General features: G+C 42.8%; 1 protein-coding gene across 5 annotated transcripts in view; it reads right to left on the bottom strand.

The window, feature by feature from the left end:
* LOC132816381 (dedicator of cytokinesis protein 9-like) overlaps positions 1 to 24,690 on the bottom strand; it is a 349,182-nt gene that overhangs the window by 130,177 nt on the left and 194,315 nt on the right. For all 5 annotated transcript variants that reach the window (XM_060825856.1, XM_060825860.1, XM_060825855.1 and 2 more), the window contains exons 7-15: positions 24,088 to 24,222; positions 21,073 to 21,247; positions 13,620 to 13,699; positions 9,228 to 9,299; positions 7,159 to 7,299; positions 6,436 to 6,642; positions 3,894 to 4,016; positions 3,152 to 3,234; positions 689 to 811 (exon numbers count right to left, since the gene is read on the bottom strand). In XM_060825856.1, the coding sequence (XP_060681839.1) occupies positions 689 to 811; positions 3,152 to 3,234; positions 3,894 to 4,016; positions 6,436 to 6,642; positions 7,159 to 7,299; positions 9,228 to 9,299; positions 13,620 to 13,699; positions 21,073 to 21,247; positions 24,088 to 24,222 (1,139 nt within the window). The remainder of the gene's footprint in view (positions 1 to 688; positions 812 to 3,151; positions 3,235 to 3,893; positions 4,017 to 6,435; positions 6,643 to 7,158; positions 7,300 to 9,227; positions 9,300 to 13,619; positions 13,700 to 21,072; positions 21,248 to 24,087; positions 24,223 to 24,690) is intronic.

Genomic DNA, 24,690 nt, shown 5'->3' with positions numbered 1-24,690 from the left:
GTTATCTCAGGAAAAATATACTGGCATCGGGGGCAGTGCAGAAGAAGTGAACCCAGGTTGGTCCCAGGCATCGAGGAACTGTTTATGAAGAAATTTAGTTAGTTGAGTCTGTGCTCATTGGACTTAAGAAGAATAAGAGGCAATCTTATTGAAACATACACAATCATTTAGGGAACCTGACAGGGTTTATATGCAGATAGTTTGTTTCCTCCACTGTGGGAGCATATAGGACTAGAGGGCATCATCTCAGTGTAAAGGGGTGACCAGTTAGAACAGAGATGGAGGGGGATTTTGTCTCTCAGAAGGTAATGAATCTGTGGTTATTCTTTATCACAGAGGCAAGTAGGGGCTGGATCATTAAACATATTCAAGGCCAAGACAGACAGATTTTTAAATCAGTAAGGGGATCATGGGTTTTGGGATAAATGCAAGAAAGGGGAGTTGATGATTATCAAATCAGCCATGATCTCACTGAGTGGTTGAGCAGACTCAATGGGTTGAATGGTCTACTTCTGCTCCTTTGTCTTAGGCTCTTATGGTCTATCTTCCATAAAAATCAACAGTAAGAGCAAAACATGAAAGCATCACAGTGGACTGAAACCAAGTGGATTGCAGAAACTCTTGATTTCTTTCATGACATTTACCAATGTCGCTTTAAGGTTTGTATCAAATATAAAAGCTCACTCACTTCCTAAAATCCAACAACAATTTTAACAAGTCTTCATTGGAGAGCTTATTGCTATCTTGTCTGTAAAGGGCTGAGAATCGAGCAGTTTTGTCGAGGGTTCCTTGATTATCTTTGAAGACAGGCCTAATGAATAGAAATTAGAAATGCTTCCTGTAAATAAGAAAGTCACTGTGAGGGAAACAAACCTGTTAATAAAAAAATGCAATACTCAATCCATAAACAAAATGTCAGAAAGATGGGAATATTTTTAATTGTCAAATGGCATTTTCCGAGTAAACCCTGACTTTACAGGTTATTTACAGTAATATTGTTCCAGGTTTCGGCAGCAGCTACAAGCAGACAAGAATGAACAGTCAAATGTAATCTATTCTGCACAAATCTGTCATAATTACATTAGATTTAACTGATTAAACTGCGTGTTTACGAATATGGATTAGCCTTAAATAAAACAGGGACAAGAATTCAGTAGAATTTCATTGCTAAGAAACAGGTAATTTAACCCAACTAGGCTCTGATGATGTTTATTCTCATGACCCTCTCTCAGCTTATCCCTTTCTCCAGGATGTACTTACATAGATTCCCTTTAAATGTGGCAACATTTTTTTACCTGAGCCACTCGTCATTGGCACTGAATTCCATATTCTGAACACTCTCTTGGTAAAGATTCTCCTAAACTCCCTATTGAATTTATTGGTGGCTGTCCTATATCAATGAGAAGCATCTTAGTCAACAAATTTAATTCCAAAATATCCGGTGTTGGATACGGAACAGTTACAGCACAAGACGAGACCATTTGGCTTATTGTGCCAGCACCAGCCTACTGCAAAACTCTAGTGCCACTCATTCATCCTTTCCCTACAGCACTGCACTTCTTCCCTCTTCATTTAATGATCCAATCCTGTCTCGAGGTCCACAGCTGAATGTGCATCAGTGGTTAGCACTGATGTCTCACAGGGCCAGAGACCTGGGTTTGAATCCCACTTTGGGCGATTGTCTGTGTGGAGTTTGCACATTCTCCCTGTGTCTGCGTGGGTTTCCTCCGGATGCTTCAGTTTCCTGCCACAATCCAAAGATGTGAATTGGCCATGCTAAATTACCCATAGTGTTAGGTGCATTAGTCAGGGGTAAATATAGGGTAGGGGAATGGAATCTGGGTGGGTTACTCTTTGAAGGGTCGGTGTGGATTTGTTGGGCCAAATGGCCTGTTTCCACACTGTAGGGAATCTATTCACACTCTCAGGCAGTACATGACTACTCACTGTGTAACAAGGTTTTTTGCTCAGGTCGCCACTATTTCTTTTGCCAGCTGATTTATTAATAAAAGGTTAGTTAAAGTTTAATAATCAAAATCTCGAGCTTGTCAAGGGACTTGAGATCTTTCCAAATGATAATGTTGCAGTTTATTTTCAAGTTATCAAGGGGCAGTTTGGAAGAACATTTCTACTGGACATGGGGAGTCTCAGACCAAGGAAAAGACCTGACAATGTTTCAGAAGAGCAAGTAAAATAACATTCCCAATGGAAATGTGGAACTGTCTTCTACAAATGACAATTGGAGACTTGAGATTGATAACATTTTTGTTATTCAAAAGTACTACAAACAAAGGACAAAGGAGGGGAAATAGACTTAGTTTGCAGATCAGTTAAGATTTCACAGAATGACGGAACTGGTCTGAGGGGGGTAAATGGCTCCCTTCTATCTCGATGTTCTTTCATATCCAATTTTTCCAGCATCCATATGATTTACGTGGAATTACACAGAATACATTGTACCAGAACAGGCCTCATTCAAGTCAATCAAACATTACTCAATCAAACACCCAAGCCATTGACCTAACAGTCCGATATACCCACTAGCTTGTTTTAGTGCAGCACACATTGCATTAATGTTCTATTCCATTGAACAGTACATTTGGGAACTTAATTTAAAAGTGAACATCTGAGGACAGAAGATTTTCTGAGACACCTAGCTATTTCTATGGACAAAAACTGACTATACTGAACAAACAACACAGATAAAAGTTAGGGGAGGTGATGGCCTAAAGGCAAAAATACCAGATGATTAATCATGTTCTGGGGATCAGGGTTTGAATCCTGTCATGGCTTATATGTAGAACATAGCACAGTACAGGCCCTTCGGCCCACTGTGTTGTGTGATGGTGGAATTTGAATTCAATAACAAATCTGGAATTCAGAATCTAATGATAACCATGTCTGGGGGGGGATGTGGGAGGAGGTGAACAACACCTGTTTCACTAATGTCCCAAAGGGAAGGAAACGTCTCCGCCATACCTGCTTTGGCCTACGTGTGATTCTAGACCCACCAGTAATGTGGTTGCTTCTACACTCGCCTCTGGGTAATCAGGGATGAGCAATGAATGTTGGCCTAGCCAGTGTTATCCATGAATTTCAGTTTTTAATGTCAAGTTGATAACTGTATGCTGGCAACTTCATTCTCCCTTACCTTGCAGCCCAGGCAAAAGGCATTTTGTATTGTCCAAGTCTTGCACAGGCTTGCTTGGCATTCTTCAATACCTTCTGTGCAACCTGCAATCATGAATTATTAATCATCAAATCAACTCTCTGTGCAAAAGGATATTTCCAGAGTACAATCAATTGCTAAAATCAAGATGCACTACAGTAGGGCTTCTCAAAGAGCATAGGAAGATAGGAACAAGAGTAGGTCATTCAAGCCTGCTCCACCATTCAATACAATCATGGCTAATTGAACACTTCTACCCCTAGAATGCTGTGTGCCGATGATAATTGGAAAGCTATTAACCTCTATCTTAAACATACTCAAAGACTGAGCCTCCACAGAATTCCAAAGGTTCACAAACCTCAGAGTAAAATAACCTCAAACCTAAGTGGCATTCCCCTTATTTTTAAATTGTATCCTGTAGTTTTAAACACCCTAACCAGGGAATCATGAGCCCCAATTTGGTCACGAGCTGGAATTTTGGGTTCCCAAGTACCAAGATAGAGAGCTAACAGCTGCGAGGTGCCTTTCAATTGGCTCCTGCATTTCCTACAGCAGAAACCCCGCGTGCAATAAAGCACTTCAACATCCTGAGATCATGAATGGCACTGTGTAAATGCACATCTTTATGTCTATAATCAGCAGCTAATCCACTAACAGACTGTCCCGCCATTTCCGTCGTGTGGTAGCACAAGAAAAGTGGCTAATAATTTTCTGACAGTCGTACCTTGGCTGAATCTGAGCTCTTCATGTAGGGTTCTGCACACTGAGTGATACCTCCCTGCAGAACCTTCTCCACTCGGGCAACGAGAAATATGTCTTGATGAGGGCACGTGACAGAAAAAATTCCCTAGACACAAAAAAAATCAAATTCAAACATCAACACTCCTTAAAACATCTTTTGATTCTAAAGATACTGTCAATGCACTCACGCTACTAATGTATCAAGCCAGAATAAAAACCTTTGTTTTGAAGTAGTTTTTTCAAAATCTTCTAAGCAAACAACTTTGTGGAAAAATTGAACATATTTCTATAAATTCAGTTTGCTGAGTTATGATTACATAATTAATCAAACCTAGCACTATAACCCATTTGACCCAGGTGCTTTTTTTAATTATCAGAAATAAACATCTACTATGAACAGTTACGGTAAATTCTACAATATTTGACTGACTAAATATTTCTAGAAGGCATTGATTTCTAAAAGAAAGTTGATAAGGTAACATTTATTCCACAAGATAGGAACACATGGGCTTGGGGGTAATGCATTAACATGGACTGAGGACTGCTGAACACACAAAAGTCAGAATTGAGATTGATCTGTCTTTTTCAGGTTGGAAAGATGTGATTAATGGGGTGCCACAAGGGTCGGTCCTCAATTATTAAGTATCTAAATTAATGACTTGGAGGAGAGGGCAGAGGGTAATGTATCCTAATTTGCTTATGATACAAAAGGAGGTAGGAAGGCATGTTGTGATGAGAACAAAAAGATTTTAAAAAGGGGATTATAGATAGGTTGAGCAAATGGGCAAAATCTTGTCAAGTGGATGTTAATGAACAAAAGAGCAAGGGCGCGCACTTTGTAGAAAAAATCAAAAGGCAGCCTATTATTTAAAGTGAAAGAGGTTCTATAAAAGTGCAGTACAGAGGAATTTGACAGGAGGAAAGACAAAAAGGTAGCACACAGGTGCAGAAAGTAATGAAGAAACTAAATGAAAATTTGGCCTTGAAAAAGAGCAGTTCTCTTACAACACAGGGTGTTGGAGAAGCCCTATATGGAGTACTGTGTGCATTTTTTGTCCCTCCATTTAACAAAGAATATATACTGATATTGGAGACAATTCAAAAGAGATTCACTGGGCTGGTTCCTAGGATAAAGGGGTTGACATTAAAAAATAGGTTAGAATTTAGAAGAATGAGGGAAGATCTAATTGAAACATAGAAGATTTTGAAGGGGCTTGACAGGGAAGATGTTGAAGATGTTTTCATTAGTGGGAAATCTTGAATTAGGGGACATAGCTCCAAAATAAGTGGACATTTATTTAAGATTGAGGTGCAAATGGAATCCATCTTATAGAGGGCAGTGAATATCTGGAATTCTCAATCCCAGAGCGTTGTGGAAGATAGAACACTGAAAAGATTTAAAGGGAGTTTTTTTTTAAATCATAGAATCCCATCAAGTCCACACCAATCCTCCAAAGAGCATCTACCCAAACCCAACCTATCCCTGTAACCTTGCATTTCCCATCTCTATTCCACCTAGCCTGCATATCCCTGGATAATTTAGCATGACCAATCCACCTAACCTGTACATCTTTGGACTGTGGGAGGACACCAGAGCACCCAGAGGAAACCCATGCAGACATGGAGAGAATGTTCAAACTCCACACAAACAAAGTTAAAAATCACACAAAACCAGGTTAGAGTCCAACAGGACACATTCTCCACAACCACCTAATGAAGGACCGTTGCTCCGAAAACTAGTGCTTCCAAATAAACCTGTTGGATTATAACCTGGTGTTGCGTGATTTTTAACTTTGTACACCCCAGTCCAACACTGGCGTCTCCAAACCACACAGACAGTCACCTTACTCCTGCTCCTATTTCTTATGTTCACCACTCAGCCATTTGAATGCCTAGAATGATGTTAGCTTTGACCATAAAGTTATTCACTTTAAAAGGTTTTTAAAAGTATTATTTCAAGCATCTACTGCAAACAATGATGAGGCAATTAAGCCCTTCTAGGAATCTTCTCCTGTTCAATGAGATCATGTCTGATCTCTATGTTGATTCCATTTACCCAGCTTGTCCTTGAGTATACTTGGTATCAGCAAAAATATTTAATGTAATGTGCAGCAATTCAGGAACTTTTGGCTTGACTTGTTTGTTCTTTCATTGAAGTCATCCATTTCCCAGAATGGATCACTATCAATGTCTGTCCTGTGGGAGGATCAACTACATCGAGTCCATGACATCCACCATTCACTTTCTCTTCTGCTTCCCTCTTCAACATAATCCATTAATCTCCTCCACTCACAGCTGTTTCGATCTGCCACCTGCTCTCATGGCTTCACCATGATATCATATCTTCCTGTCTTTGACTGGAGGCACCCATTTGCTGTGTACAGGAATTACATTTTAAACATTTTGCAGCATTTCTTCAACTTCAAATAAGATCTGTCCTACACCAAATAACGGGAACAGCTAGTTAAGCCACAGAAAAGACATCTTCTCAGGGCTATAGTGCCACAAGGAGTTTCCATTCTCACCTGTTTAGGATATTGTAACAGACTCTCAGGAATGCCATTGATGTACTTCTGTGAAGTGGTTAAAGTATCACCGCCATTCATAATGGATGCTGAGTTTGAAAACATGTGTCGGACTGATGCATGATTTAGATCTACGTGGAAGTCAGCAGAGATCTTTCGACTATTTTTAATATCAAATAGTGCCAGGGTGACAAAGAAAGGCTCCACCTAAAACATTTTAAATGAAATATGATCATTACAACATTACACAGAAACAATCCATTTGGACCAACTCATCTGCATTGACACTTATGTTCAACATAAGCTTTCTCGTATCTTACTATGTCTCACCCTGTTAGCATTTCCTTCTTTTCCTTTCTCCCTGATGTGATTATTCAGCTTCCCCTTCAGTGTCTACACTATTCACTTCAGCTACTCCTAAAGTAATGAGCTCCACTTTTTCACCACTCTCTGAATAAAGACCTTTCTCTTGAATTCTGATGTTATGTCGACAGTTCCTAGCTTTGGTCTCCCTCAAGTGGATATATTTTCTCTACACCTATCCATTAAACCCGTTCATGATTATGAAGACCTTAATCTCTGCTTTCTAGTAAAATGTGTGTCGGACTGCTGATAATTGTGATCTCTTGGTTTTGCCATTAATCTAATGAGAACCTTTTCTCTAGTTGCACCTTCTCCATTGGCTGTTTACCCATTTTATGACATTGGGGACATTGAACTTACATTAGTCGTGGGCCCCTCTTCATTTTCAGCTACACAGCTTTGCAGATTGAAGGACAAATCATTGCATTTCACCAGAAACCGTTTTCCAAATTTCTCCTCAAATGGCCTCACATCTGGTTCAATATTCGAGAAGTCAAGTTTCTTAAATTGAAGGAGAAAGAAAATTAGTCAAATGATTGTTGTGATCTGGAATGCACTGCCCGAAGAACAAAGGAAGCTGACCCAGCGCTAACTTTCAGAAAGGGTTTGACAAGGAGACATTTGCCTGGCAATGTGGAACAGCAGACGAGCGAGACTAAATGGATAACTCTTTTCAGAGCAGGTAAATGAATGATGGGCTGAAGAGTCTCCTTTGACATATAATCCTGTTTGCATCTTATTTATCAGTTTGAATTAATTTTACTGGAGCTCAGATTATTTATATGCAGGCATGTTCAGGTATTATAAATTGTTTAAATTCTGCCCATCCAGAATTATAATCATTTGACTGCAATACATTAACTTACGCAAGGCAGAAACCTGGTTAACCACTTCATCATGCTGACACTAGTTTCTTCGCACATCAATATTTTAAAAAACTCCCATTATTTAAATTAATGCCTCCAATTACTGGATTGGTTTCATGGTGAGATGATTGCTGACCAGAGAGCTTGAACAGATAAAGCTTATTCTCCCTGGAGTTTGCATTAACCAGAGGTGATAGCAATGATACGTGTAAAAACCCTTAAGGGTCTTGACATGCTAACTGCTGAGAAAAATGTTTTCCCTGGCTTGGGAATTGTGGACATCAGGTCACAGTCTCTGGAAGGGATTAGGACTGAGAGGAGGAGAAATCTTTTCAGTCAGACAGTTCGCAAATCTTTGGAAGACTCTGCCTCAGAGAGCAGTCGGTGCTCTCTTGTTGAGGACAGAGATCAATGTGTTTGTGATACACAGGGAATTGAGGGACATAGGGATGGTGCAAGACTGTTAGACTGAGGTAAGAGCTGAGATCTTACTAAAAGCTTCTGAAGCCTCTTAGGATTAAATAGCCCCTCCTGCTCCTATTTATTTTGTTCTACATTCTCAGGATGTAGGCATCATTGGCTAGATTGGCATTCATAGTCCCTCCCTAGTTACCCTGACAAGGTGGTAGTGAGCAGCTGGTAATGGTTGTGTTAGGTCTGAATGATCTGTTAAGCCCCTCAGATGACAGGAAGATTCAATCAACTCGCTGCGGGACTGGAGTTACGTATAGGCCCTCACCAGGTAGAAGTTGCAGGTTTCCTTTTCCCAAACACATTATAGGGTCATAGAGCTGTACAGCATGGAAACAAGGCCTTCTGTCCAACTTGCACATGAGTGAAGCAGTTTGGGGTTTTCCGATAATCTGACAGTTTCATGGTCACTTTAATCGATCTCAGCTATTATCTCCCAGATTTTGTTCTGAAAAAGTTGACTGAAATTCTTCAACAACATTGGTGGGATTTGTTTCCTGGATTGGGGGGAGTCAAAGACTCCAGATTACACATTAAGGCCAAAGCTCCATCTGAACAATGGATCTACAGCAATGTAGTTAGCTCTTAACCATCCTCTGGTCAGTCTTGGTTCAGGGGCAATTAGGGATTGGCAATAAATGCCAGCCTGGCCAACAATGTCTGAACCCCATGGAAAGAAATTTTAAAAACACACTGATTTAAGACAAATGGCAAAGGAACCAACGGCAAGGTGAGAAAAACCTTTTGAATTCAGCAAAAGGATGGGATCTGGAACATAATGCTGAAGAGTGTGACGTAAGATGGATGCAGTTGCAGATTTCAAAAAGGAATCAGATAATTGCCTTAAAAAACATTTGTAGGGTTCCAGAGGGAAAAGTCAGATGAGTGGGCCTGGATGACTTGCTCTTGCGAAGAGCCAGTGTGGACCTGATGGGCTGAACGTCCTCATGGGCTATCATAATTCTATGCCCTATCCAATTTGTGCCCCTGAATTCCTGCTCCTTTTGCTGAAAGTACAGCCCCTTTGTCCAAAATACCAGTGAAATGCCAGGGGTGGCTTACTTCAAATGAAGGACTAAATCCTAAACTCACCTGCGTATCTGCATCCAAAACAAAAAGCTTTAATCTCCCTTCATTCTTCTTTGTTTCTATGTCTCTTGTGCTCTGCAAAGGACACAGACTGTAAATATTTGGCCTTTGCAATAAGAAAAATGAATATCCAAATCTACAATAATAATTACCGACAGAGCTGTGGAGAGTTGATCAGGGCCTGAAAGTAAAATATTGGTTATCAATTCTGGCATAAAACCTCCTCCATTCACATTGTGCAATTGTTGTTTGCTTTCAGATCACCCCATGGTCTCCCCTCCAGCCCTACAGCTCTCTGAGATCTCTGCCCTCCTCTATGTGTGGCCACTTGAGCGTCCCTTAATTTTCATTGTTCCACCGACGGCAGCCATACATTCAGTGTCTGGGTGAGTCCCAAATTCTGGAAATAATTCCCTAAACATTTCTCTCATCCTTGGAGACACTCCATAAAAAACTCTACCCCTTTCAGCAGGTTTTTTGTCACTTGTCCCGTGACATCCTTTTGCGGTTCGGAGTCAAACTTTGGTAATTGCTTCTGTAGGTGGAACTTGAATGTGCAAAGGTTTGGACATTACCTGGGCACCCTAAAGCACTGCCAATTGTATGTTAACTGTGTTATTTTCTGTGAAGGTTCTTTATAAGTTAATTATACTTGTAGAGCTTTCAATAGTCAGTGGATCCCATGGGGCCTGGGGTGCATTACTTCGCACATCAATGATATTTTAACTTAATCCCCTAGTTTTGTTTCATGGTACAGTGACCCCAATGGGGTGGTTTTTTTTTATGATTGTTTCAAAATAGTTTCAGTTTTTGTAAAAGAAAGTGTTTACAAAAAGAAAGAGTTGTGACAATGGGTTAGTAGGTAGGAAGCAATGCTGCATTCTGTAAAGAATCCCAGCATCAAGAAAAGTATTAGTGTCTAATATCATATCCCATCAAAGGCTTGGAAATGACTAAATGTAACAAGTGTTAGAGCAAGCCTAATATGCTACCCCTCTCTCACTTTTAATCATCACTTCTAAACGGTGGCTTTCCAACCTTTGGCCTGTGAGATTACTAATTTTTCAGGAGCATTTTCACCCGGGGCAGAAGATTTTAGAGAGAAGACACCCTTCAGAGTTTTGAGCACAAAAATTTTCACTGATTCAAGTTCTGCACTGTCAGAAGTGCTGTTGTCTGGGGGAGACATTGAATAGAACAATGAATACAGATGCCTCTGATTAGGAAGCCAGCTCCTGAACACTGTGCCATCAGTTTTGCTGCTGGATAATGTGGACCAGGACCCGATTTGATTCTGTTTTTGGGGTCCTGGAACTAGTGGGAAGGTTCAGCTCATTGTATACATTATATCCACATTTTCCCTCGTCCTTCCAAATCCATTCAGTGACAGAAATGGAAGAAAAAAATGGCTTCTCCCCGATGGTTATTACCAGGGCAACTAGCCCTGTATAATCTTATATCTGTCACCATACCCAAGTAAAGCTGAAGTGAAAACATAAATAGATTAACTGGCTAACCACGATATTTGCTATGGAAAACAATTTTGTCATAGCACCTTACGAAAAATAAACATTTGCAAAATACTTAGCCATCATTACTATTCCCCAACATAATTTTCTTACAAGGTTCAAAGACTGAGGCAGATTGTGCAGGAGATCACTGAAGATTATGATCTCACTTGTAAATTGGTTTTCCACTTTGGATGGTGGTGAGCGTGATGGATAGACAGGGAGGTGCAGTCAGAACCAAGTCAGTGGCATTATGGGTGGCAGAAATGCAGAACAGGGAAGTAGAGTGGACGAGTATTACTGACTAGGGAATAGACAGACATATCTGCAGTTGTAGGTGTGACCAACAAGATGGTCTGTTACCTTGCTGGTCCAGGGGCAAAGATGTAACAAACTGGCAAATGTTTCCTGGAAAGAGTAGATGGTCAGTGATCCTTGTCCATGTTGGTAACAATGACACTGAATGGAAGGAACACAAAGTCCTGAAAGAAGCTTTGGGCATTAGGAAAGAGATTGAAAAGCAGGACTTCCAACGCAGTAACCTTGGGATTACTCCTAGTCCTGTGTACTAGTGAGGACAGACATAGAAAAACTGAGCAATTGAACGTAGACTCATAGATTGATAGAGGTGTACAGCATGGAAATAGATCCTTTGGTCCAACTCGCCCATGTTGACCACATATCCTATTTGCTAGCACTTGGTCCATATTACTCTAAATCCTTCCTATTCATATACCCATTCAGATGCCTTTTAGATGTTGTATTTGTATCGGCGTCCACCAGTTCCTCTGGCAGCTCATTCCATATACAGTATACACCACCCTCTGCAAGAAACAATTGCCCTTTAGGTCCCTTTTATATTATTCCCCTCTCACACTCAACCTATGCCCTCTAGTTTTGAACTCCCCCTCCCCAGGGAAAAGACTTTGCCTATTTACCCTATCCATGCCCCTCATGATTTTGTAAACCTCTATAAGGTCACCCCTCAGCCTCCAACGCTCCAGGGAATACAGTCCCAGCCTATTCAGTCTCTCCCTGTAGCTCAAATCCTCCAACCCTGTTAACTTCCTTGTAAATCCTTTCTGAACCCTTTAAAGTTTCACAACATCTTTCTGATACACTGGAAAACTGGGACAGAATGAAAAGCATCAGCTTCTGCAGCAATGGAACCAGATCTCAGACCAGTGGCATATGTACAAGATGGACACCTTGACAGGACTAAATTCCTTGGTTGCGGGGGGGGGAGAGATTTGCTCATGCAGTTGGGGATGGGACAGGGAGATATGTCCATGTTAGTACTATGGATAGAGATTTGGTTAATAGACAGAAAGCAAAGTCACAGAGTCATACAGCACAGAAACAGACCCTTCAGTCCAACCAATCCATGCCGAATGTAATCCCAAACTAAACTAGTCCCACCTACCGGCTCCAGGCCCATATCCCTCCAAACCTTTCCTGTTAATGTACTTATTCAAATGTCTTTTAAATTGTACCCACACCCACCACTTTGTCAGGAAGTTCATTCCACACGCGAACCACCCTCTGTGAAATAAACAGTTCATTCATAGGGCAGCAGGCTGTTGCTACTGGGATACTGCAAGGGTCAGTGCTGGGTTGGCAACTCCACACAAGCTATGTAAATGATTTGAACGTGGAGGCCAAACGTAATCATTTCAAGTTTGTGGAAGACAGTAAACTGGGTGGAAAATTGCGAGGAGAACACAAGGAGTCTTTGATAGAAAAAATAGAAAGGAAGAATATTTCATAACTGGTGACAAGTGTAGGTGTCCAAGGTACCTGGGTGTCCTTGTCCAAGAGTTACTCACCCTAGGCCAGATCCATATCAGATATAAGTCATTCATGTGTTTAAATAATCACAGCAATAGTTTATAATAGCATGCAATTAGGAAGGTGAATGGTCTGCTGGCTTTCATCACTAGAGGTTTTGAGTTAAGGAGTAAAAGTATCTTGTTGCAGTCATATGGAGCCTCAGTGTGACCTCACTTAGAGTACTGCATAACATTTGATCTGCTTATCTAAGAAATGATGTACTTGTCTTCGGGAGAGTATAATGAAGGTTCTCCAAATAAATCCCTGGGATGGTGGCGCTGTCTTCTGAGAAGAGGTTGAGGAAAGCCAGTCTGTACTCTCTAGAGTTTCAAAGCATGAGAAGTGTTCTCATTGAAACGTTTAAAATTCTAACAGTTTATGAGAGGGTGGATGTAGATCAGGTATTTTCCCTGGGAGGTGAGTCTAAAACCAGGAGGTAATAACCTCTGGATAAAAAGTTTGTAATTTAAGGCTGACAGGAGGAAAATTTTCACTCAGAGGGGATGAACCTTGAGAATTCCCTTCTTCAGAGCGCTGTGTAAGCTCAGTCATTCGGTTAGGTTAGGGTTCAAAATAACATAAAGTAATGTGGAGATAGTGGGGAAAATAATCCAGCCTTCATGGCACAGCAGGCTCAATGTTCTGAATAGAGATCAGTGTCAAGGTGAGAGTGCGGCTGGAAAAGCACAGCAGGTCAGGCAGCATCCGAGGAGCAAGAAAATCGAGTTTTTGGGCATGGGCCCTTCATCAGGAATGCTCATTCCTGATGAAGGGCTCCTGCCCGAAATGTCCATTTTCTGCTCTCGGATGCTGCTTGACTTGTTGTGCTTTTCCAGCCCCACTCTCACCTTGAATCTGAGCTCCAGCATCTGCACTCCTCACTTTCGCCTCAATGTTCTGAATAGCCTATTCCTGCGTTCCTAAAAGCAATAGACAACAGTTGCTCAAAAGGTCAAAATACAGCATTTTTAATACTTAAAATGAACAATTTACTGAATATTTCCATATTCACAATTGCCTTTATCATTAAAGAATTGGAAAAAAAGAGCAACAACACCTTTGTCATTTCACAATGGAGACTTTCCAAGCTGGTTACATGGTCTGATCTCCCCTGACCAGATATTTCATCATCTGAAACTAAACATAAAAAACCATTAGTAATGCAGTTTTCAGCGCTGAAAATGTGTTGCTGGAAAAGCACAGCAGGTCAGGCAGCATCCAAGGAGCAGGAGAATCGACGTTTCGGGCGTGAGCCCTTCTTCAGGAATGACGAGAGTGTGCCAAGCAGGCTAAGATAAAAGGTAGAGAGGAGGGACTTGGGGAAGGGGTGTTGGAAATGCGATAGGTGGAAGGAGTTAAGGTGAGGGTGATAGGCCGGAGTTGGGGTGGGCGCGGTCAGGAAGAAGATTGCAGGTTAGGAAGGTGGTGCTGAGCTCGAGGGTTGGGACTGAGACAAGGTGGGGGGAGGGGAAATGAGGAAACTGGAGAAATCTGAGTTCATCTGGGGCACCCGTATGGGCCCCAGCTATGCCTGCCTCTTCATAGGATATGTGGAGCAGTCCATCTTCCGCAGCTACATTGGCACCACCCCTCACCTTTTCCTCCGCTACATCGATGACTGTATGGGCACTGCCTCGTGCTCCCACGAGGAGGTTGAACAGTTCATCCACTTTACCAACACCTTCCACCCCGACCTCAAATTTACCTGGACCATCTCAGACTCCTCCCTCCCCTTCCTAGACCTCTCCATTTCTATCACGGGCGACCGAATCAACACGGACATTTACTATAAACCAACCAACTCCCACAGCTACCTAGACTACACCTCCTCCCAACCTGCTCCCTGTAAAAACGCCATCCCATGTTCCCAATTCCTTCGTCTCCGCCGCATTTGCTCCCAGGAGGGTCAGTTCCAATAATGAACTCAAAGACCGCAATTTCCCCCCAGACGTGGTCGACAATGCTCTCCACCACATCTCCTCCACTTCCCGCTCCTCCGCCCTTGAGCCCCGCCCCTCCAATTGCCACCAAGACAGAACCCCACTGGTCCTCACCTACCACCCCACCAACCTCCATATACATCGTATCATCCGTCATCATTTCCGCCACCACCAGGAATATATTTCCCTCCCTTCCCCTATCAGCATTCCGAAAAGACCACTCCCTCCATGACTCCCTCATCAGGTCCACACCCCCCACCAGCCCAACTCCACTCCCGGCACCTTCCCCTGCAACTGCAAGAAATGCAAAACTTGCGCCCACACCTCCCCCCTTACTTTCCTCCAAGGCCGCAAGGGATCCTTTCATATCCGCCACAAATTCACCTGCACCTCCACACACACCATTTATTGCATCCGCTGCACCCGATGTGGCCTCCTCTATATTGGGGAGACAGGCGGAACGTTTCAGAGAACACCTCTGGGACACCCGGACCAACCAACCCAACCACCCCATGGCTAAACACTTCAACTCCCCCTCCCACTCCACGAGGACATGCAGGTCCTTGGACTCTTCCATCGCCAGACCATAGCAACACGACGGCTGGAGGAAGAGCGCCTCATCTTCTGCCTAGGAACCCTCCAACCACAAGGGATGAACTCAGATTTCTCCAGTTTCCTCATTTCCCCTCCCCCAACCTTGTCTCAGTCCCAACCCTCGAACTCAGCACCACCTTCCTAAACTGCAATCTTCTTCCTGACCTCTCCGCCCCCCACCCCCACTCCGGCCTATCACCCTCACCTTAACCTCCTTCCACCTATCGCATTTCCAACGCCCCTCCTCCCTACCTTTTATCTTAGCCTGCTTGGCACACTCTCCTCATTTCTTAAGAAGGGCTCATGCCCGAAACGTCAATCCTCCTGCTCCTTGGCTGCTGCCTGACCTGCTGCGCTTTTTCAGCAACACATTTTCAGCTCTGATCCCCAGCATCTCAGTGCTCACTTTCTCCTAAAGCAGCTTTCAGACTAAAATAGCAAGAATAAATATTTTCTTTCTCTTGCTCCGAGAAACTGTTCCTAACCCTAAGCCAGATCCATACCAGATGTAAGTCATTCATGTGTTTAAATAATCACAGGAACAGTTTAAAATTACACAATGGAACAAAGTAAATTATAAAATCTGCTTTGTCCAGTAAAACAATGAGATTAAGTGTTTATTTTTAAAATGACATCCGATGCAATTTTTTTAAAAAAGCACTTTAAACGTAGTTATTTTGGATGAGATTTCAGGTTTGTGAAATCAGTTCTATTGAATATGCAGCCAGGAAACAGGAAATACAACAGACCAAATAATCACTAAGTTCTACCCTAAATTCACCATTATTTTATTTCCTGATCATTCAACAACTTTTTTTTTTGTTTTAAAAAGATATTTATGTCTTGTGGACTAATGTATTATATTTAAATCAGATAACAGCAATTGTATTTTGAGACAGGTGTTGATTCAATAGGCTGTCCCAAAAAGATTAGATTAGATTACTTACAGTGTGGAAACAGGCCCTTCGGCCCAACACGTCCACACCGACCTGCCAAAGCGAAACCCACCCATACCCCTACATTTACCCCTTACCTAACACTACGGGCAATTTAGCACGGCCAATTCACCTGACCCGCACATCTTTGGACTGTGGGAGGAAACCGGAGCACCCAGAGGAAACCCACGCAGACACGGGGAGAACGTGCAAACTCCACACAGTCAGTCGCCTGAGTCGGGAATTGAACCCGGGTCTCAGGCACTGTGAGGCAGCAGTGCTAACCACTGTGCCACCGTGCCGCCCACCAAGCTTCACAGAAACTACAGAAGGTAAAACTAGAAAGCAAAATGTGACATTGAGCCACATAAGGAAACATTAGGAGAGATGATTAAAGGGTTGGTGGAAAAAAAAGAGTGCTTTAAGGGAATGAAGAGAAGTACAGAGATGGAGAGAGTTAGTGAGGAATTTCCAGTTCTTGAGGAACTGGATAACTGAAAGCAAGGCTGCAAGTGTTGGAGTTATTAAAATCAATGAGGTACAAAGAGATCAAAATTAGAGGAGCATAGACACCTGCGAGGTTTGTGGATCTGGTGGAAGAGTACAGAGTTAAGGAGGAAATAAAAACATTAGAGTTAGAAAGCAGGATTTTTTTTTAAAAAATGAACTGTGAACGGAGGTCAGTGAGCACAGGGGTGAAGTGGATTTGGTGTGAGAGAAGACATGTGCAGCAGAGTTTCAGGTAACCTCAGGCTTATAAAGGTGAGATTATAGGAAGCTAGCAAGGAGAGTCTGAGAATAGTCAAATCCAGGAAGGACTGAAGTGAAAGATGAGGTTGTATGTTTCTATGAAAGTGAAATAGTTTTTCAAAAGTCATTTTGGACAGATAAATTCCAGGATTTAGAAGCAAACTCAAAAAATGCAACTCTGCGTTTTATCATCAAGTGCACTGTTTGTGCTTTTACAAAGTATAAAGAATGCCAGATTTCACACAACTCATCTCATGGTGGAGTGCTGGCCAGTGGCTGATGTAGCATTTGTTAAGGTCAACATTTCCACCACTGAACTACTTCCAATATTTTTTTAGGAAAGGTGGGCAATAGACTCCCAGAAAGCACATATATGAATCATTGAGAAGTTAAAGACACAATTTAACTGACTTTGAATTTAATGAACTAATTTAATGAGGCTGGTATGCAGTTTGTACACATTCATCTTTCAACAAGTGAGTCTTTCAGTGATACAGGTGGCAAAACATCTGCCGTTTCATTTATTATAGCACAATGGTACAGGAAGTGGGTTTTGTAATGAATTGATTTCGCCCGACGGTGAGAACATTGTTGAAATTCTTCATGTATTTTTGAGCAGTCCCAGGGAAAAAAAACATTTTGCATCATTTTGCAAACATTTGACTGGCTTCCAGAGTTTTCTTCCTCCAGTAATTTCAATTTTTTTTAAACATTGTTTTACGTTTCCTCTAACGTTTTCAGACAAAACTAACCCGAAGAGAAGGATGCTGTTTAGTCCCATTGTGGCTGTCCTGACTTCTTAAAGAACTATCCAATTAGTACCATTCTCTTTGATCTTTACCCACAGGCTGCACGTTTTCTCCACCTTTAGAAACCCATTATTGAATCAACCTCCAAGCACCACATTCAGCTCACAACCACTCAGTGTAAAAAAACACAAACCTGACTTTTCCTCTGGATCTTTTAATTCAATGTTCTTAAATCTGTAACAAAAGCAGAAATAACCAGAGAAACTCAGCAGGCCTGGCAGTATCTGTGGAGAGAAAGCAGCGTTTCCTTTTCAGGTCCTGTGACCCTTCTTCAGAGCTGATAGTAGTGAGGGAAAGATGGTACAAATGCTGAAGACAGGTTGGAAGGGCAAAGGAGTGAGCGAAAGGGTGGAGATGAAGTGCAGAGGGACAGCAAGTCACTTAGGCAGACAAAGAGATGGGAAATGGTAAGCCAGGGAGAAGGAAGATCATGGGGACCATACATGGGTGAACAAAGTGTTGTCTGCGCTGAAAGCAGCTCGTGTCATGACAGGGTTTGGGGCGGGGTGGGGGGTGGTGGTGGTGAGGGGGAGGGGGTGTGGTTAAGGATATGGAGAAAGGTGTTCAGGTTCTACAATTAATGACCCTCAATAGTGAGCCCTGAGGCTACAGGGTCCCATGCGGAAAAGGAGGAGCTGTTCTTTCAGCTTGTGCTGAGTTTCACTGGAACACCACAGCAAGCCTGAGACAGAGATGTTGGCCATGGGAACACGGTGTGTGTTGAAGTGGCAAGTGACTGGAAGCTCATTTTACAGACAGAATGTAGGTGTTCTGCCCCATGGGCATCTCATCTGCCCAGTGTGGATGAGCCCATAATGTGACCAGCAAGTACACCAGATTTGATTGAGTGAAGTACAGGTAAATCGTTGCTTCACCTGGAAGGTGTGTCGGGAGCCTTCGACAATGAGGAGGTGGTGAGGTAACAGTGCAAGTGCTGCTCCTTCTGCAATTGCACAGAAAGATACAGTGGGGGTGTGGGGAGATGTTGGGGATGGAAGAGCGGACCAGTCCCCACGAAACGCTGACAGGGGAGGGGAATGTGTGTCTGCTGGTGGCATCCCGCTGGACTGGTCGAAATGGTGGCTAATGATCCTCCAGATATGGATGGTGGTGGCGTGATGGTAGGTAAGGACAACGGGGACTGTATTGTCATTGTGAGAGAGAAGACAGGGGGTAAGAGCAGAAGTGTGGGCAACAGGACAGACACACTTGACAACCCTGTCAACCACAGTGCCGGGATTCTTCAGTTGACGAAGAAAGTGGATAGTTCGGAGGCTCCCTTGTCAAAGTTGGTCTTACCAGAACAGATGCAGTGGAGACAGAGGAACTGAGAGAGTAGAATACAGTCTTTACAGGAAGGAGGTGTGAGGATGTCGAGTCCAGGTAACTAGAGTAATTATTGGGTTTGTAGTAGATATTGGTGGTCAGCTATCTCCAGAAATGGAAACAGAGATGTTGAGGAAGGGAAGGGAAGAGTCAGAGATGAATCAGGTGAAGGTGAGAGCGGGCTAGAAACTGGAAACGAAATTGATAAATTTTTCCAATTCCAGATAAGTGAAGAAAGCAGTACCGATGAAGTCATCAATGTTCCAGTTGTGGGGAGGGACCCAAGCAGGATTGGAGTAAGGACTTTCCATGTAACCTTCAAAGGGATAGGGACCCATAGTCACACAAGGCATCAGAAGAATCGTGGATGTGAGTTGGAAGGGTCTGGACAAGAGGAGAAAATAGTGAAATGAGGTAGGAAGAGGAGGATCCATGAGACAGGAGCAGGCAGAAAAAATGGATCTGCCAGGCAGTTCTGTTGGTGGATATTAGGAAGATGGAAGTAGGCTGTACAAGGTTAAGGGGCTTGGAAGCTGTGTGTGGTGAGGTGATCCATAAATGAGATTAGTGAGGGTTGTGGACCCCATAGCCTGGTGTTTGATGATAGGGTCATGATCCAGGGAGAGTTAGGAGAAGTCTAAGAGCTTACATCCATCTTAAATCTGTGTCCTCTGGTTACTGATCCTCTTGCTTGTGGTAGCAGTTTCTTCTTGTTTACTCTATCAAAACCTCTCCTGATTTAGAACACGCTATCAAATCTCCTCTTAACATGCTCAGATCTAAGGAGAACAACATCACCTTCTTCTGTCTCTCCATAGAACTGAGGTACCTCATTCCTGACCCTTATATTTGCAGGGACATCTGAAGTTAAAATGGCTGGAAGCTTTCTCATTGAAAATAAAAATCACAGCACATGCAAGCGCATTACAATTGTGTGCAGAAAAGCACATATCCTAACATCCTGTTTCTTTCTGAAAACAATTCAAGCGGCTCTAGAAAAAGATTCCTTTGCCGGTTGAGATTCTGTCACAGAGAAAAGGCAGAAAGGTGGTTTCCAGGCTTTTACGCAAATGGAATTCAGAATTCAAGTTCACATACTTGCTTGACAGCCAGACACTGTGCTCTGATCTTTGGGTTAGTCTGAGTCACAAATAAATGAAGTGGATTCGAGTTCCAACCGGCCAGTGAATTCAAACAAAATTGGCGGGTAATCCAATTCTTATTTTGGAATGCTGAATGCTGTGCTTTTTTGGAACTGAAAAGCTTAAATCTAAACGTTGCTTTCAGGGAGCCGCAAGGTGTAACCACTAAACAGTGGAGTTACTGTTCTGCACACAATGAAGATACTTGGCTCAAATCTACATGAAATTGTGCAGGTTAAGTTGGATTCTGCTAAAATCCAGTCCACAGTTATAAACGTAGAACCTTTTTGATGAACCAGTGCGTTAGGGCAGTAGAATGCAATGCATTGTTACCTTTTCTCTAAAGTATTCCTTGATTTACTTAAGAGTGGTAACTTCTGCAGTTTGAATAATTCAGCTAAAAATAGGGTGATCACCAAAAAAAGGCGTTTAAAATCAGCACATCCAATCCTCCATTTTTTAGGTAACTGACTCTAAAAGCACTAAAAATAACTTTCAATAAACCTATACTGGCTGTTTACTATCCAACGTGCATTTTGGCTGGGTATGGCTGAAGAGCTGATGAAAGGCTCCTGCCTGAAACATCGATTTTCCTGCTCCTCGGATGCTGCCTGTCCTGCTGTGCTTTTCTAGCACCACACTAATCTTGACTCTGAAGAGCCCACTTGTCACACAACTGAAGGCAGCAGGCAGACAGATAAAGCTGGAGGTCCTCCAGCACATAGAGGGCACTGCAGCCAGCAGTCACAGGTATTGAATAGACAGGGCGCCCCCAACTGAAAATGACCACAGTCGCCAAATGCTCCTGATGCCACAAGGAGCCTGAGATTCCAGTTGGACTTTGATCACTGGCCTTCCGTCCCAACCTCACCCCCGAAATAAGTTGTTGGCCTATCTGGCACAATTATTCGCAGAGTGTGAAATTAAATCCCCCAATCCCCATTAGTGTTCCCTGTCAGTCTTGGTAAACCATTCCCCGCAGATCAGGAAAAATACAATCTGATTCAAACTCACTCTCCAGTGACTCGCCGTTTCTCTTCTCTTGCATGGCAGCTTCAAAGGTACTCTGGAGGATTTTATTCAGGGTTCCAATCCACTCGTCCATTTCTTGGTCACTGTCGGCTGCCAACAGGTAACTGCTCTTGTCCTGCATCTTCAGTTCAAAGGCATACCGTCGGATTCTATTGTTCTGCAAAACAAGAAAGCTCTCTCGTTCACATCTTGTGTTTGAAAAGCTTTTAGAAATGCCAGTAATGACACTAACTTGCATTTATATAGCATTTATATACCCGGCTCACTGCACAGGTACATCATTTGACCATATTGGAAACTGAGACGTAAAGTGACAACAGGACAGGTGACTTAGGCAAAGAGGTAGGTTTTGAGAAGTGCCTTAAAGGAGCTGAGAGACAGGCAACAAGGTTGAGGACAGCATTCCAGACATTAGGGTCCTGGCAGCTGGTGCAGCAATTAAAATGGACAAAATGGAAGAGAAGAGAATTGGAGGAGCACAGATGTTCTGGACAGTCTAAGGCTGGAGGAGATGCAGAGATTGGAAAGGGCCAGACTGCAGAGGGATTCAAAAACCACAGCCAGGATTTTCAAACTTGGGTGTTGTGAGCCAAGTGCTTGCGTACATCTTCGAGCAGAATGGGGGAGGGGTGGAAGTGAGTTTTAGGATGTGGACAGAATTTCAGATGAATTAAGCTTATGGCGGTTGGGAAATGGGAGAATGGCCTGGTACGCACCAGATCGGTCGCGTTCAGAGGCACCAAAGTCATGGGTGAGGGTTTCAACAAGAATGAACCAGGAATAAGGCAGGCAATGATGCAGAGGTGAAAGTAAGTCATCCTGGTCATGAGTCAGAGGTGAAGCTCATCTCGGAGTTATTTGGAAGACAAGGTCAGGAACAGTTTGAACTGAACTCAAACAGTGACCAAGAAGCAGAATCGACTTGATGCAAATTATATTATTTAATAAGGCCATTCTCAGGAAGTTTGTTGTCCCAGACATATCTCACAGATATATGGGAGATAGCTCATTGAAGCATCTGAGATATTTCAGAAACTGACAAAGACCTATTCAAGAACATAAGACTTCTGTCAGAAATCAGAGAACTCAGTCTAGAATGTTCTCACAGCTCCACTAGAGTGAATAATCGATAAACCCATGTTCCTTAAACAAAGGTAATGTGTACAGTTGGTCCTTAACAATTCCAAAAAGGGATCTGAATAAACAGAAATTGTGCCAAAATTCCTATAAAGATTCAGTACGTCTCCAGCTGCCATGGAACCTCTCAACACGTTCACGTTCGAGGAAGAAACCTGGTTTAGCAACTTCATCACTACATAGTGAATGGAGATTTTGGCTTCTTACATTCTGCTTTAATTGAGGATTAGCTCAGCAACTTGCAACTTCCCCCATAGTGGGTTCTATCCTGGTGGCTCCACTCGCAACAACAGTTCAGAAAACAGGATCAGCAACATTGAGGAAATGCTGTAAACCACCGGGATTAGTCTTTAGAAAGGGGAGGGAGGGAAGCAGGAGGGAGAGCAAGGAAGAGGGGAGGATGGACAAGGTAGGAAGGAGGGCAAGGGGTAGATGGGGAAACAGGACGAATGGGGGGGGGAGGAGTTTGGGCAAGGGGAGGAGAGGGAGTACAATGAGAGGAAGGGTGAGGAGGAGAGAGTTTCAGGGAGAGGAAAGGCAAGCAGGAAAGTGAGGGCATGAGTAGTTTAAGCGAGCTGGAGAGGGAGGGGGATCAAGGACAGTCGGTAGACACTAGGAGTCGGAAGGAGAGGAGAGAGTGGGTTGAGAGACAAGGAGAATTATAGGATATGGGTGGATTTTTTATTATTTGAGAAAGTGGAAGGTTTCCAAAAAATGTGTTAACATAGCTTATCTCAGTAATGCTAGACGTAATTAAGGAACATGGGGCATCCTTGACCACACTGGAAGGTTACATACAGAAACACAACAAATAGTCAGTCATGTCCAAATTAATAACTCTCTCCAGGAGTCTTCTGATCTAATTTCACACCGTCTCCACATGAAGCCATTACAGCTCCAGTTTGGAGAATCTCACCTTCTGTAGAGAACTATACAAAACCCAAACTGTTCTGATCTGAGCAGATGCACAAACTGTCAGATTGTGGGTCTTTATGCCCATCTACAGCAAAACAGAAAGACAGGAGCTTTCAACAGTTAACTTAAATTTTAGCAAGAGATTCACCATCAATTAGACAACCTGAAAAAAAAAGTTATAGATTCATAGAGACGTGCAGCACACAAACAGACCCTTCATGCCAACCAGATATCCCAACCCAATCTAGTCCCACCTGCCAGCATCCGACACATATCCCTCCAAACCCTTCCTATTCATATACCCATCCAGATACCTTTTAAATGTTGCAATTGTACCAGCCTCCACCACTTCCTCTGGCAGCTCATTCCATACATGTACCACCCTTTGTGTGAAAACAAATTGCCCCTTAGGTCTCTTTTATATTTTTCCCCTCTCATGCTAAACATATGCCCTCTAGTTCTGGACTCCCCTACCCCAAGGAAGAGATTTGTTTATTTATCCTATCCATGCCCCTCATGATTTTTTAAACCTCTATATGGTCACCCCTCAGCCTCCAACGCTCCAGGGAAAACAATCCCAGCCTATTCAACCTCTCCCTATAGCTCAAATCGTCCAACCCTAGCAATATCCTTGTAAATCTTTTCTGAACCCTTTCAAGTTTCACAAAATCCTTCTGATAGGAAGGAGACTAGAATTGCATGCAATATTCCAACAGTGGCCTAACCAATGTCCTGTACAGCCACAACATGACCTCCCAACTTCTGTACTCACTTCCCTGACAAATAAAGGAAAGCATACCAAATGCCTTCTTCACTATCGTATCTACCTGCGACTCTACTTTCAAGGAGCTATAAATCTGCATTCCAAGGTCTCTTTGTTCAGCAACACTCCTGAGGACCTTACCATTTGCAGTAAATCATAAGTTGTAACATGTGATCTCCTACCTGGACCACTCCCATGCAAGAGTCAAGAAAGATTGAGCCCTTCGGTTCCTTCGAGATTTTCTCATCTTTGTAAAAATTAAGAATGTACGATCCATCTCCAAGTTGAGTCAGGTGGAAGAAACGCCTCTTGAATGACTGGGGACAGAAAATGAGTTTGAGTCTGAAGGAAACAAGGTTTATCTGTTCACAGCCAGCATCATACAGCATTTGTTTCCCAATAACTCCCAAATTCCCAATTTCATTCAGTGTCGGCTGGGACTCAACCGTTCACCTCTGAATCAGAGGGCTCTGGGTTCAAATCCCAGGTCAGGGACTTGATTACATGACCCAGAGTGACACTCCAGTACAGATCTGAGGAAGTGCTGCGGTATCAGGGGAGCCCATCTTTTTGATCAGGCATGAAACCAAAGTACTGTGCCCTCTCAGGTGAATGCCAAAATTTCTATGGACACTGTCCAAATGGGATGGGGCATTCTCATTGATTTTCTGGGTCAATATTTGTGAGATCTTGCCCTACGTGATCTGGCTGATGAAGTTTCCGCCATCACAGTAGTGATTACTTCGATGGCTAGATGCTTCAAGATACCCTGGAAATAGAAAAGG

Source organism: Hemiscyllium ocellatum, chromosome 6 (assembly GCF_020745735.1).
Source record: "Hemiscyllium ocellatum isolate sHemOce1 chromosome 6, sHemOce1.pat.X.cur, whole genome shotgun sequence".
Lineage (NCBI taxonomy): Eukaryota > Metazoa > Chordata > Chondrichthyes > Orectolobiformes > Hemiscylliidae > Hemiscyllium > Hemiscyllium ocellatum.
Note: the sequence above shows the minus strand (reverse complement) of the source record. Positions and strands in the feature narration are given on the sequence as shown.